The sequence below is a fragment of the Urocitellus parryii genome, chromosome 13, assembly GCF_045843805.1.
Source record: "Urocitellus parryii isolate mUroPar1 chromosome 13, mUroPar1.hap1, whole genome shotgun sequence".
Classification (NCBI taxonomy): Eukaryota; Metazoa; Chordata; class Mammalia; order Rodentia; family Sciuridae; genus Urocitellus; species Urocitellus parryii.
Window position 1 is genome coordinate 39,426,575 of NC_135543.1, and position 15,812 is coordinate 39,442,386.

Consider the following 15,812-nt stretch of genomic DNA (forward strand, 5'->3'; position numbering starts at 1 on the left):
TTTCCCTATCCATTCATCTACTGAAGGGCATCTGGGTTGGTTCCACAATTTAGCTATTGTGAATTGTGCTGCTGTAAACATTGGTATGGCTGTGTCCCGGTAATATTCTGTTTTTAAGTCTTTTGGGTATAAACTGAGGAGTGGGATAGCTGGTTCAAATGGTGATTCCATTCCAAGTTTTCCAAGGAATCTCCATACTGCTTTCCAGATTGTCTGCACCATTTTGCAGTCCCACCATCAATATATGCGTCTGCCTTTTTCCCCACATCCTTGGCAACACTTATTATTGTTTGTATTCTTGATAGCTGCCATCCTGACTAGAATGAGATGAAATCTTAGTTGGCCCATTTATTGATTGGGTAATTTGGTGTTTTGGTATTAAGGTTTTTGAGTGCTTTATATATTCTAGAGATAATTGCTCTGTCTGATGTACTTGTGGTAAACATTTGCTCCCATCTGTAGGCTCTCTATTCACATTACAGATTGTTTCTTTTGCTGAGAAGAAGCTTTTGAGTTTGAATCCATTCCATTTATTGATTGTTGGTTTTAATTCTTACGCTATAGGAGTCTTATTAAGAAAGTTGAGGCCTTATACGACATGATGGAGATTTGGGCCTACTTTTTCTTCTGTTAGGTGCAAGTAAATGGATGGAGTTGGAGAAAATAATGCTAAGTGAAGTAAGCCAATCCCATAAAAACAAAGACCAAATGTTTTCTTTGATATGAGAATGCTAACTCATAATGGTGATGGGAGCAATCAAGGAACTTTGGATAGGGCAAAGGGGAGTGGGGGCAAAGGGGTAGAAGTGATGGTAGAATGAGTTAGACATCATTACCCTAAATACATGTATGAAGACATGAATGGTGTGAAAATACTTTCTATACAATCAGTAACTTGAAAAATTGTGCTCTATATGTGTAATATGAAATGAATTGCATTCAGCCATTATGTATAACAAATTAGAGTAAATAAATAATGTAAAAAATCAAAGAAGCCTAATCAAGAAAAAAGCAAGACAAAAAATTAATATCAATGGAAAGGGAGCTATCAAAATAACCTTTCAGATGCTAAAAATATATTATGGTAATATTACAATTGTCTGTTAACATATTTGATAATGTACATAACATGGTCTATATTAGAGAAGGATCCGTGTGCTACTGAGTAGAAAGTGTATTCAGTCATTGATGAATGAAATATTCTATATATGTCTGTTAAGTCTAAATTTTTGATTATATTATGTAGTTGTAGAGTTTCTTGGTTTAGTTTTTATTTGGAAGATCTATCCTGTAGTGAGAGAGGTGTGTTAAAGTCACCCAGACTATTGTGTTGTGGTCTGTTTGATTATTGAAGTTGAGAAGGGTTGGTTTAATATACACAAATACTCCATTGTTCGGGAGATAAATATTTATGATTGTTATTTCCACTTCCCTTAAGCAATATGAAATGTCCTTCTTTGTCCCTTCTGATTAACTTTGGCTTGAAGTCCACTTTATCTGATACGAGGATAGAAACCCGTTTGTTTATGTGATCCATGTGAGTGATGCTTTTTTTTCCCATCCTTTCACCTTCAGTCTGTGGATGTCTTTGCCTATGAGGTGAGTCTGTTGGAGACAGCATAGTATTGTGTCTTGTTTTTAATCCAGTCTGCCAGACTATGTCTTTTGATTGATGTGTTTAGGCCATTAATGTTCAGTATTGAGATGAGATTTGTGTTTCTGGTCATTTTTGTTTATCTCTAGTTTTTAATTTGAATTAGTTTCTACTTTGATTGATTGCTCCTTTAGTGTAGTTCCTCCCTTCACTAGTTTTCATTTTTTTTTTAAAATTTCATCTTCATGGAATATTTTGTTGAGAATATTTTGAAGTACAGGCTTTCTGGTTGCAAATTATTTTTAAACTTTTGTTCAATATGAAAGGTTTTTATTTCATCTTCAAATCTGAAGCTTAATTTTGCTGGATATAGGATTCTTGGTTGGCATCCATTTTATTTCAGAGCTTGGTATATGTTATTTCTAGGACCTCCTAGCTTTGAGAGTCTGGGTTGAGAAATCAGCTCAGATCCTTAATGGTTTCCTCCTATTCGTAATCTGGTATTTTTCTCTCTCAGCCTTTAAAATTCTATCCTTATTCTGTATGCTAGGCATTTTCATCATGATGTGCCTTGATGTGGGTCTGTTGTAATTTTGCACATTTGGGATCCTGTAAGCCTCTTATATTTGATTTTCCCATTAATTCTTTAGATATGGGAAATTATCTGATATTTCAGTGAAAAGATTGTGCATACCTTTGGTTTGTATCTCTGTGCCTCCATCTATCCTGATAAATCTTTAATTTGGTCTTTTCATGTTATTCCCATAATTCTGGGAAATTCTGTTCATGGTTTCTTAGCATCTTCTCTCTGGGGGCCATTTTATTTTCAAGATTACATATTTTGTCTTCATTGCCTAAGGTTCTGTCTTCCAAGTGGTCTAATCTGTTGGCACTGCTTTCTATTGAATTTTTAATTTGGCTTATTTTTTCCTTTATAAGGATTTTTGTTTGTTTGTTTTCAGAATCTCTCTTTATTGAAATGATCTTTTGCTACTTGTGTTTGCTCTCTTTTATCATCCTTTACTCTGCAGATCAGTTTAATTGTGTACATTCTAAACTCTTTCTCTGACATTTCTTCCACTGTGGTGCTGATGGATTCTATTATTGGAATATCTTGGTTTGCTTGGGGTGATTTGTTCCCTTGCTTTTTCATGTTGATTGTGTGTTTTCCTATCTGACAGTATGGATCTAAGGCAGTAGATCTTCTACACTGTGGATTTATTAGTGTTCCCGAAGGTATCCAGTACCTTACTTGCTGAGAAGCTGCCTTTCAGTTTTCTTGGTCTCACTCCATGGAGCAGCCAGCAACACGACCTTCTTTATTCTACCATCTTGCTAATCTCCAACAAGGCAGTTTCATCACATTGTGATTAAGGACTAATATTGATGACCTACTGAGAATTGCTTAACTTGATGAAGCTTAGCTTATTACTCACTTATAAAACAATGATTAACAGTACTTTATATATTTTCCCTCTTGTGGTGTTCATAAAATAGAATCAAACCCTTACTGGGAAATTATTGTACAAATTGTGTAGCATTGATTGTGAAGATACTTGTTGCTTTTAAGCCAGAAAAGAGAAACATTTTAAAATATTTTCTCAGGAAATGAGCTTCTGGCTATAGGTATCCTTTATTGGCTGTTGTTCATATGTTTTTCTCTTGGCAAATGACATATAGAATTTACTAAGTATAATTTATTTATTCAGTGCTGTGGATTGAACTCTCAGGGCCTAATGCATGCTAAGTTTATACTATCACTTAGGTCTTCTACCTTTATTCAGTATAATTTAGAAGTTTCAATTTTTTGGATGACTGGAATATATTCCATCTATGTGAACTCAGTTTTAGTGATTTAGCATCTCTCTGTAGTGCAACTTCCAAGAAGATGATAATATAAAGGACTTGAGTCTGTAAGCCTGAATGACAGACTCTGGAAAAAGGTGAAATCACCAAGGTTAATGTCAGTTTTCAAGTCTCCTGAAAGGTAGGCAACTAACCCATCCAAAGTAGGCATATGTTAACATAGTTAGTGCATCACTCCTGTAATTTTGAGTCTTTCATTGTAAATTTAAATTTGTTTAAAGTCTGAAATAGTGTATTTTATACAAGTGCTTTTTAAAAAATATTATATTTAGCTACAAGAAATTCTCTTATTTGGTACCAGGGAATAATGCAATCACATAGGAAAATAATATATATCATTTATTGTGTGTTTGGCATTTATCAAGCATTAATTCAAATCAGTACTTCTTTTAACAATCCTGTGAGGTGTAGGGGGATGTCCTCATAATCTGGATCCTCTTGTTTAAGCAACAAAAGATACACAAAATTTTAATTTTAAATCATATGGTTAGAAGAAAGAAAATAACACAGTTATTAAATGCATGGGCTCTAGGGGTCAAATAGAACTGTGTTACTTAAGATCTTGTGCAACCTTTAATCTTTCTGAAGAATTTTCCTCCTGTTTATTTATTTTTAAATTTTCTTAGTTGTTGAGAGATCTTTATTTTATTCATTTATTTATATGCCTTGCTGAGAATCTAACTCAGTGTCTCACACATGTAAGGCAAGTGTTCTACCATTGAGCCACAACCCCATTCCCTTCTCCTGTTTGTTTTATCTTATTTTTTTCATGTTTTTTTTTTAATTGGTGCATTATACTTACTTACACATCATGTTGGGAAGTCATTGTTAAATATTTGTACATGAACACAATATAACAATGTAATTTGGCCAATATCACTCCCCAGTATTTTCTCCCCTCCCTCCTTTCCCCTAGTCCCTTTCCTTTACTCTACTGTTCTCCTTTTGATTTTCATAAGATTTTATTTGATCATTAGGTGGTATTTTTTTAGTCAATTTCCATATATTTGTGTATCACACGAGTTTCAAGTGTTTTGCTTTTTACATTTTTTTATGGAATAAATTTCTAGACATTAAATTGTTGGCCCATATGGTTATATACTTATCTGTTAACACTTACTAGGATATATACTCTTTGGTTTTTTTATTTATTAATTTAAAAATTTTAAAAAATATTTATTTTTTAGTTGTAGTTGGACACAATACCTCTATTTTGTTTATTTATTTTTGTGTGGTGCTGAGGATCGAACCCAGGGCCCTGCACCGATAGCATCAGCATGTTATTGGAATATATATATATATATATATATATATATATGTGTGTGTGTGTGTGTGTGTGTGTGTGTGTATGTGAATGACATATTTATTTATATAATTTATTTTTATTATAAATTTTTATTATATATATAAAAGCACTATATATATATGTGTGTGTGAATGATATTTATTTATATAATTTATTTTTATTATAAATTTTTATCACACACACACACACACAATGGTGATTTTTTAGTTTCAGTAGTCAGTGGGTTGACTCTGGACCTCATTATTAGAATCAGTACTGCAGTGTTTATTTATTTATTTTTTTTAAAGAGAGGATTTTTTAATATTTATTTTTTAGTTTTCGGCAGATACAACATCTTTGTTTTGTATGTGGTGCTGAGGATCGAACCCGGGCCGCACGCATGCCAGGCAAGCGCGCTACTGCTTGAGCCACATCCCCAGCCCAGTGTTCATTTTTTTAACAAATTGAATGCTGGCTTTTTATAACCACATAGATTTAGAGATCAGTAAACTTTTTCTGAAAAAGGCCAGAAAATAGATATTCAGGTCTTTGCTGAATAGGCAGTCTCTGTAAGTGGAATCCAAAAGCAGCTGTAAAGACTTGTGAATAAATGGATGTGGCTCTATTTTGATAAACCTTTCTTTACAAAAACTGGAAGCAAACTGGATTTGGACCATTGGCTGTAGTTTGCCAATCTTTGGGTATAGGTCAGAATCATACTAGGCTAGCAGGAAATTAAAAACCAAAATTCTTGTGTGTGGTGAGGGTAAATACAATGAAAATAATTAAAAAGGAAATAATACAGGATACTTCTATTTTCATTTAAATAATAATAATTAATATTTAAAAAGTATTATGTCTAATGTTGGCTGTATTGACTTTTTATATGCTGTTAACCTTCAACCAATATAGCTAAAGCACTATAATCTATAGCAATATTCTTTCAAAATTGAATTTTAAGTCAACCTTAGATTTTCAACTATTTTTTAAAAAAATATTTTATTAGTTGTTGATGGACCTTTACTTATTTATATGTGGTGCTGAGAATTGAACCCAGTGCCTCATACATGCTAGGCAAGCACTCTACCACTGAGCCACGACCCCAGCCCCAGATTTTCAACTATTAAAACAGGTGCTATGCAATTGAATGTTTACACCCAAAGTTCTGAGCAATTTTACTGAATGAGAATCACATCAAACTTTGATAAAAATCTAACACTGTTTGAACCTACTTTTTTATATGATGAAATCAAGTCTTAAAATATTAAGTAACTTATTCAAGATCACAGAGCTAATTTGTGAAATTGTTGGAACTGAACCCTAACTCCAGCACTAAATGAATAAGTGAATTTATAATATCAGATTCTGATAACTTTATTCTGGATTACAGTGCAGATGATAATAACTAATAGCAGAAAACTGTTTATCCTTTATATTCTCTTTACTGGTTTTGACTTCTTTTGTTTGTTTACACTGTACTCCCCCCCCCATCTTTTTAACAAAGCAGTGTTTTTATTGTCATAAATCTTTTCTTGTCTTTTCCCAGGAATTACCAGAAATGGAACTGTTAAAATTTTTCAGGCCAGAAAACACTGCAGTTTCCTCAAGACCATCAGTAGACCAGCTTTCTAATCTCATTAAAACGAGTCTTCACTACCCAGAATCATTTAATCATCCATTTCATCAAAAAAGGTTTGAGGTTCATTTTATTAGAATGTTCCTATAATATATGCACACAAAGTTACACACTTTGTGTATTATTATTTTCTTATTTATTCAGGCAATGGCATTAACCCAAATACCTAAGAAATTTAGAATAATATCAAGTCCATAGAAATTACTTTTTAGTAATTTACCCTTTACCACAATTACTATATGGTGCAGTTGTGCATGGACATTGCCTGGCCATTTCTGAGTTGCTAGAAGTTTCCTTTCTAGGAACAAGGAGAAGAAATAACATTCTTAAATTGTTTCAGTCACAACATGACTCTAGTATGAACTCCTCTAACAATTCAAATTTAGATGGTGTCTTTTCTGAAGATTTATTAAGTGCTAAATTTCATTGGGCAAGATGTATTTGTAATTTTGATATAGACTGAATATATGAAGTTCTAAAATAAAATGTCTTAAATATGGTGACACTTCAAAAGGCTTCCAATTTGCAAATATAAGATGGAGGCTTATTAGAATAAGCCTGTATGTGATAATTAAAGCTATGAGTTTTGGTGGAGTCACAGGGGATAGAGCTGGGGATGGGATAAGACAAAAAGAAAATGAACAATGATACCTGGGAGATGAGCTTAGGAAAAAGGAGCCCATAAAGAAGACTGACTGAAATGGAGCAATTAAAGAAAGAAAGGACCAACTAGAAGAAAGTGAAATTTCAAAGGTCAAGTGGCAACTGTTCAAGATAGACAAGTAATGAACAGTTAAAAATAGTCTGGAAATATCAAATAATATATGGACCCACTGTTTGTTCACTGGGCCTGACAATAAAGTTGTCATTTATGACTTTTGAGAAGATTGTTAGTATTTAGTGGGGTAGAAACGTGGTAATAGTAGGTTGAGGAGAGAATGGGTGGTAAGGAATTGAATTTACTGTATTGACCACTCTTTCATGTGGTCAGGGATGTCCTTGAATGGGGATTGGGAGAGTATCTGCTAATATCTGTTTGTGTGCTAGATAAGATATGCATATGTTTATAGTCTTGGAAAAAATGATGTGATACAAGGAGAGTATTGGAATTCTTAATACCTAGAAAAAGATACACACTGAAAAATGACAGGATTAGCTTTGGACTAAATTTATGTTGAAACGGAAAGAAGAAAGCAGGAAGAAATTTTAACAAGTCTATGCATTATAGAGCACTTCCATCTTAGGAAGTATTTATAGGAGCAAGGTGAACTACTCAGAGTAATCTGAGATAAGAGAGTCAAAGGTAGAGAATTTGGAAAAGGTGAAGTTATATCTATTGAGAGGATTGACAAGCTGCCTGAGGACACACTGGAGTTCTGGGCAAAATTAAGACCTTGACAAATGTTTAAGATAAAAAATATTTATAAATTAACTTAAATGGTTCAACCCCTACCCTTTTTTGCATGTTTTTTGAACTTTGTTATATAAGCTGTATTACACAGAGTATATTTATTTTATATCCATTTTTTAAATTTAATATGTCAGTAAGAGTCAACCACTGCCGAAACTGTGGGATTATAAGTTTGAATGTAGGAGAATTCATTTATTTACCTTACTTTTGATGGGCTTTTGGATTATTTTCAAATTTGAAGTGCTTTGATTTCTGCCACTGAATATTTTTGTGTACCTCTCCTGGTTCATGTGCTTGTTCCCCCACCTTCGCCCCCTTTTCAGATTTGCCCAGGGACTTTCCCAAAGTGATTTTACCAATTTGCAAGTCCTACTAGGAGTATATAGTGGGAGCTCCTTCTGTTCCATACCTTTATCCATACTTACTCTTGTCAGATTTTTAAAATTAGCCATTTAAATTAATTTAAAAATAATTTTGATCTTCAATCTTTATTGAGGTATTACTATGCAAAACTCATTTTGTGTACCTTTGTCTGAAATAGATGCACCACTGGGATCACCTAGGGAAATTTAAAAAATACAGATGCTTAATGCTTCAGTTCTACTGCAGAGATTTCAGTTTGATGGGCCCAGGTTAGATGCTGGGCATCTGGATTTTTTAAATCTAGGTGATTCTAATGTATGGCCAAAGCTGAGGGGGTGGGAGGGCTTTCATATTTATTCTTGAACCTGTCTTGGCTTCACATAGCTCCATGCACAGTTTTATTTCCTTGATTTTTTTTTTAATATTTTTTTATATTTTTTTTATATTTTATTTTTTTATATTTATATTTATTAATCCTGTCTTACTTCATGTATTTTCTAAAAATCTTAGATTCCATGATGATTTTTCTCAACCTTAGTGGGCTTTATCTTAGAGGTTAGGATATTTAGGAATTTGCCACAACGTCTAGTCTATTGGAATTAGAAGACACCATACGATCTAGGCATTGTAGGGAAGTATGTAAAGCAGGATAGATCAAACCAGAAGTGTGGTTACATGAAGCATCACAGAATCAAAGCTGTGCTTAGAAGTATGTGAGAAAAGTGCAGGCCAGCTCAAGGATAAAATAAATATAAAGTGTGGCAGTTTTTTCCAACCTTGGCTGCATATTAGAATCACTGAGAATTTTAGAAACTCCCATAACTCATGGTAATTAAATCAGATTCTCTGAGAGTAGGAATCAGGCATCTGTATTTTTTGTTTTGTTTTGAGTGCTACTGGGAATTGAACCCAAGTTTCAGGCCTCTGTGCCACATACATTTGGGGCTTAATCCAGAGGAGCAGCAGCTACCCTCTTGTCATTGCATATTTCTAGGGTACAAAAAGTGAATCAAATTACAGGTATTCATTTAACGCTTCTGATTGCATCGGAAACATTAAAATTCCATAGGGAAAATAGTCTCACCTCCATAGTCAACATGGATGATACACAATCCCACAGGGAAGGTAAAGGGAATAAATAACTACTGAACAATTATCACAGTAACGAAGATTAAGAACAATTTTGAAATAGAGACCTGAGTGATTACTCATCCTTGTGAAACTAGAGAGGGTAATTGAGAGAGCAAGAGAAATAGCTGGGAAATAGTGGTCAGAAAATGGGTGACTGAAAATTATTTCAGAGATAGCTTTTTTGGGTGATTAAAAAAAGTTTGTGATATGGTCATGAAAATTGGGTGGCTGAGTTTTGAGTAGTACTACAGATTATGGAGATGGCAAATCAGGGATTTGAGAAGTTGTTGAATGTGAGTCATGTATCTAGACAGTGAAGTTATCCAAATTAACGACAAGACTTGAGATAGAAAGGGAGAAAGCAAACACATGGCAAAGGTTTTAAAATGAAGCCAGTAGATAATGAGGGAGGGGAAACTACGGCAGTGTCCTTAGTTAGGTGCTATGTATCTGCTTGATGGATAGAACAGGTGCATTTGTATGTTTCACCCTACACATGTCTCATCTGTACCTAAAATATTTCAAAATACCCATTCCTTTCTCTCCTCCCAAAGAATCCCTGCTACTATGTTACTATCACTGCTGTGAGTTTGTCAGCATAAGGACAGAAGAAAATATGAGAGCTCTGGCATAGCATTATGACAAAAGAATGAAGGTTTCCTTACAGGAGAGGTAGGAGGAGAAAATCGTCAAGGATTGGTGTTGAGAACTACATCAATAATCCCAAGATGTGGAAGATGTTGGGAAAATATAGCATATATCAAGGTGTGATGGCATACCAAATACCAAATACCTATAAGACCAGCTATTTAGAAAACTGAGGCAGATTTCCATTCAAACTGCAGGTTAAAGGTCAGTCTGGGATACTTAGCCAAGACCTTGTCTCAAAATACAAAATAAAAAGAGCTGGGGATGTAGCTCAGTGGTAGAGCAAACCTGGGCTCAATCTCTATACCACAAAAGAAAAGAAATGCAGGACGTATTACTATAAGGAAGGGCTATCCAGAAAGTTGTATACCTAGCCAACTTTTAGATGAAGTTAGATGTAGAAACATAGAAGAGATTGAGGATATAGGGATTTGGTATTCCAGAAAAGAAAAGTAGAAATGTGGGAGGGAATGAGGCAGTAGGAGGCTTGGTCATGGCAGTAGAACATTGAAGCAGTAAAGAAATGAGAATATAAGAAAGAATAAGTGAGATAACAAAGAAATGAATTATGCTAGGTTAGGTGCCATAAGCTTTTCAAAAATCAAAACTTATATTGGATGGTGTGTATGAAGGTTTAGAAAGTGTATTTACTGGGGCTGGGGATGTGGCTCAAGCGGTAGCGCGCTTGCCTGGCATGCGTGTGGCCCGGGTTCCATCCTCAGCACCACATACCAACAAAGATGTTGTGTCCGCCGAGAACTAAAAAATAAATATATATATATAAAAAAAGAAAGTGTATTTACTGGTCATTCTCAGTACTTAATGTGTTTTATTTTACCCAGTCATCACAAAAAACCCAGAAGAGTTAGGCATTATTATTATTATTCCCAGTTTACAGTTGAGCAAAGTAAGATACAGGGTTGCTGTTGAGCTAATATTTGAACTCTAATAAACTGACTCTAAAGCCCAGGCTTTTAATAATAATCAGATAATTAAATACAGAATTTTTGGAATCATTGTCAGCAGTTTGGTTTCTGGGCAGTATTTGTGACTTGTCAGTTTAGTAGTTCAGAAAGACTACTTTATAAAGCAGTGGTTTTCAAAATGTTGTTCCAGACCAGCAGCAGTAGCATCTGGGAATTAGACATACCGAATCAGATAATTCTAGGAGTGGAACTTTTTTTAATGTGCCCCACCAGATGATATTTGTGCATGCTCAAGTGTAAAAAACACTCATTCGGAAAGATTGAATTGCATCAGCATGGAATCCCAGCTACTTGGGAGGCTAAGGCAAGAAGATCACAAGTTTGAGACCAACCTGGGCAATGTAGTAAGACCCTGTCTCAACATAAAATAAATAGGGGTAGAGATGTAGCTCAGCGGTAGAGCACTTTTCTATCATTTGCAAGGTGCTGGGTTTGATTCCCAGAACTGCAAACAAAAGGCTCCTGCATACGTCAAGACACATGGTAACTTGAACTTGTAAGGAAAATGAGATAGAGTGAATTAATTAATTTTCCAGAAATGCCTGAGAGACAGACTTGACAGGAATTTGTGAAGAAGATTGGAAAGGGGAACTATTGAGGCAGTAGGAGGAGTCAGTCTGATGCCTAAATTTTGCTAGGATAAACTGGGTGCCCTTTACAGAGGTAGTTAATGGAGGAAGAGAATAAGGAATGGAGAGACCAGGAAATATCTATTTGGATATTTGTTCACATCTGTTCACATTTCTTCTTCTAGTAGCATTTAAATAAGGCATAAAGAATTTGACATTTGAGGATCAAATGGGAACAGAATAGCATAAATTCCTGGGTTTTTGCTTTGGTCTACATTATGCAGTTGAGGTTTAACTTAATGAGATGCTATAGACTGGAAACCTACACATCAGTCTTTGTTACCCTCCCCACCATGTGAGAAATTTGTGGGGGAGCTTAGGGCACAGCACCAACACAACCTAGGGTAGTTTTTTGTTTAGGGATACTGATACTTAGTATTGAGGCATTATATTAATATATTATTATTTACAAAGTAAATTATCTTAAATCATTTTGGAACTTGATTTTTCCCTTACTTGAACATGTATATATTTGGTACCAGGGATTGAACTCAGGAACACTCAACTCCTAAGTCACATCCCCAGCCCGATTTTTTGTTTTATTTAGAGACAGTGTCTCGCCGAGTTGCTTAGCACCTCACCATTGCTGAGGCTGGCTTTGAACTCGAGATCCTCCTGTCTCAGCCTCCTGAACCACTGGGATTATAGGCTTGTGCCTTCGCACCCAGCTCTTGAATAAATTTTTAAAGTGCATGTGTTCTGTTAAGATATTCAAATATGTGTGTTGGTTTTGTTTTGTGGTGCTAGGAATGGAACCCAAGTCTAGGCCAGTTCTGTAGTCTGAGCTATATCCCCAGCCCTGTTAGATATTCGTGTTATTTTTAAGAAAGCTGCTTTTAAGAGAAAATACACAGCTAACTTTTTGTGTTTATTTTTCTTCTATAGCCTTTGTTTAGTACCAGTCACCCTTTTACTTTCTAACTGCTCTAAGGCTGATGTAGACGTGATTGTTGATCTCCGGCATAAAACAACAAGGTAAAGATTTATTTAGTGAAATTTTATTTTGTAGCTTAAGATTTAATGTAATTTTAGAGCATTTTACTTTTCTTTTAAATTATTCAGATAATTGCCTTAACATTGATAGAGAAAGTTACTCAATCATGCCCTAATTTGTGGTGTGGTATTACAGAAGAGTTTCAGAGGCATTAAAGTTTTCCCCCGCTAATTTTCAAATCAAATTCCATCATTTACTAGCTGCTTTTGTGGGCATTAAATGAGATAATCTTCTCAAAGTATTGTGCTTAGAAAGTAGTAACTGTTAAAACATGGTAAGCATTATAGTAATGTGTTGTTATTATTAATAAACAGTTGTCTTCATGAAATAATTTCTAGAAATAAAAGTATTAGATGAAAGACATCATGGTAATGGGACTGTGGGGGGAGAAAAACCCCTGCAACTTACCATTTTCCTTCTCCTTTAGTCCAGAAGCATTGGAAATCCATGGATCATTCACATGGCTTGGACAGACACAATATAAACTTCAGCTTAAAAGCCAGGAAATTCACAGTTTGCAGCTGAAAGCTTGCTTTGTTCATACAGGTGTTTATAACCTTGGAACTCCTAGGGTGTTTGCCAAGTTATCGGACCAAGTTACAGTGTTTGAAACCAGTCAGCAGAACTCCATGCCTGCTCTGATCATCATCAATAATATGTGACAACTTGCAAATTTATACTGAAATCCACAAGAATCAGTTTAATTTTGCTGAATGGTTTTTACAGCAGTATTTGAAATACCTAACTTTTTGGAGGTTGGTGTCTGATTGCTGCAAAATACTTCAACCTGTCACCTTGTTGATGATGTAAAGCACGTTGGACCGAGAATACTTAAATTCTTTTTTTTTTCTTTAAACCTGGTAATAATTTACATGCTCATAATACAGATTTCAACATATCCATGCACCTTATTATGCCCCATCTTAAAAAACAATGTCTAAGTCTGCTGTTACAACTTGTCAGTGGTATGAATATTAAGAGATGATTTTGAGGAAGGAAAGGCCTTATTGGCAATACTCCTGTTAAGCCATTAGTCTATAAATTCCAGCTTTACTGTGAAGTTCTATAGAGTGTTAAGTACAGTTTTTCCTTGTCTTGCTTCACACAACTCTCCAAAATCAGTTTTGAACTTTGGTTATAGAGTCTTCATATTTCAGTATCTGGTGGTCCCTATGGCTTATATATAACTTTGTAAAGAAAAAAACATTTTTTTCCCTGATGATTTGAAAAATAGTTTTGAAAGGAGTTTGACTTTTTTTCCTCATTCATCTCAGTATAGAGTGCACTATTTCGCAATATGAGATTTTTGTCATTAAAATCATTTTATTATATTACTTTAAAAATTGAGTTGATCTGTTTAAATATAAATCTACTCAAGTTAATTAAAATAAGCTTTTCAAAAATGTATTATATTTATAACAAATGTACTGTAAATAGAATAAAGACATGCTATTCACTGTATAGATTTATTAGATGCCTTTTTTAAAATCTGGTTTTCTGAAGACCTAATATATTCTTTATTTAAAATAAATGCCAACCATATGCAGCAGGTACCAGCACAATTTCCTGTGAAAGCTTTATCGTCATTGTTTCTGAAAGTGAAATATGGTCTGTGTTCTTAAATTTCTTAAAGTCCTTGATGGCCTTATTATATATGAACAAATGAATGTTGTCTTTAAATGTTTTGTGTTTGATGCCTATTTACAAATTTGAATAATCCACTTTTTCTAGTGGAAAGGAAGATCAAAGTTTATTGAACGTATTGTAAATAACTACCTTGCTGACTCTGATGCTGGTTGTGAAAGACTAGATAGTTTTGTCTTCCTGCTGAGGAGAAGTAAAAAGTTAACAAAAGAAAACCTCTTCCTGAAGTGTTGCCATTATAATCAGTCATTGGTGGATCAAACTCCAGAGGAGGAAATGCCAGAGAGGTGAGGCCAGCATATTTAGGACTGTTTGCTTTGGGAGTTTTTATCATTTAGGAAGCAGTGGCCTAGAGATGCAGTCATATATTTCACATATTTTGAAGGTAAGAACTGTATATATCAGGAGAAATAATATAAATTGAAGTAAGGAGAGAAAAAAAATGGAAAATAGGGAAAAAGTTAAGAGAATACTGGACTCAGTAAAAATGTCTTGTAATGTTTGAGTATCTAGGAAGAAAGGAGGGATAGGGATAGGGTAACAGCAGCGTTGAGAGAATCTCTGATAATTGTCCAAAATTTTGCACGTTCAAGATGTTCAGTAAATCCCAAAAAACATAAATTTAAAAGAAACCTATATTCAGATGCATCCAAGTGAAACTTCTGGAAATGAAAGACAAAGATAGAAATAATCTTAAATCCAGAAGATAAAGTCTATTACTTTTTCCTCTCCTGCCCGAAAACTGGAGATTGAACCCAGGGCCTTGCACATGCCAGGTAAACACTCTACCACTGAGCTACATTTCTAAATTTTATTTTGCAACAGGGTCTTGCTAAATTATATAGGCTGGCCTCAAGTTTGTAATCCTGCTTCAGCCTTCCACGTAGTTGGGACAGGTTTGTGTTGCCACTGTGCCTGGTTTGTTTGTTTTGAGGGGGAGATAGATATGACCCCCTGACTCACATTTGGCAAATATCCTACTACTGGGCTACAGCCCCAGCCCCAGCCCCAAAACTTCCTTTAACAGTAGCAATAATTAAATTGTTGGATGACTTAGCAAAAATGATGGAAGCCAAAAGACAGTGGAAAATCTTCAAAGGGTTGAAAGGAAATAATTACTAAGACACAGTTCTACACAGATCAATTATCCTTCAAGAATGGGCGTGAAAAATAAAAAAGAATGGGAGTGTAACATTTTCAGACAAAGAATAAAAACCAGCATTCACTTCCAGGTGGCCCTAGGATAGCTGTCCAAATCTAAATCTTTCTATTCATTCTCAAAATGATTATACAAATAATAAGTGCAAATGAAACCAGACATAATTCATCCTTTCAGCATAACTAGAGAAAGAATACTACAAACTTCAAATTTTCCATAAGTGAGAATTTTATTGCTAAATTGCAAGAAGCTATCTCAAGTTTCTACTGCAAGCCTTTGTAGAGAATGGAGGCCAGAAAGGCAGGAATCCAGAAAGATGATGCAGAAAAGAGAGACAAGAGCAAAGGGAAGAGGGTAAGCTAAAATCACTCTAGAGAAAGCCTACTGTTGTATTTTGGGGGTTTGGACAATGTGAGAATAAGGGAGGAGAGAGTACAGTGACAGAGCATTCCTTTCTGAATTTTGG

General features: G+C 34.7%; 1 protein-coding gene across 5 annotated transcripts in view; it reads left to right on the forward strand.

Annotated features, from left to right (window-relative positions):
- Positions 1-14,314, forward strand: part of Trappc8 (trafficking protein particle complex subunit 8) — a 91,401-nt gene extending 77,087 nt beyond the window's left edge. For 3 of the 5 annotated variants that reach the window (XM_026400742.2, XM_026400744.2, XM_026400745.2), the window contains 3 exons: positions 6,292-6,437; positions 12,435-12,524; positions 12,971-14,313. In XM_026400742.2, coding sequence (XP_026256527.1) covers positions 6,292-6,437; positions 12,435-12,524; positions 12,971-13,205 — 471 coding nt within the window. In that variant the 3' untranslated portion in view covers positions 13,206-14,313. Of the gene's footprint in view, positions 1-6,291; positions 6,438-12,434; positions 12,525-12,970 lie in introns of all 5 variants that reach the window. The other 2 variants (XM_026400741.2, XM_026400743.2) reach the window with 1 other exon arrangement.
- Positions 14,315-15,812: the final 1,498 nt, after the last annotated feature.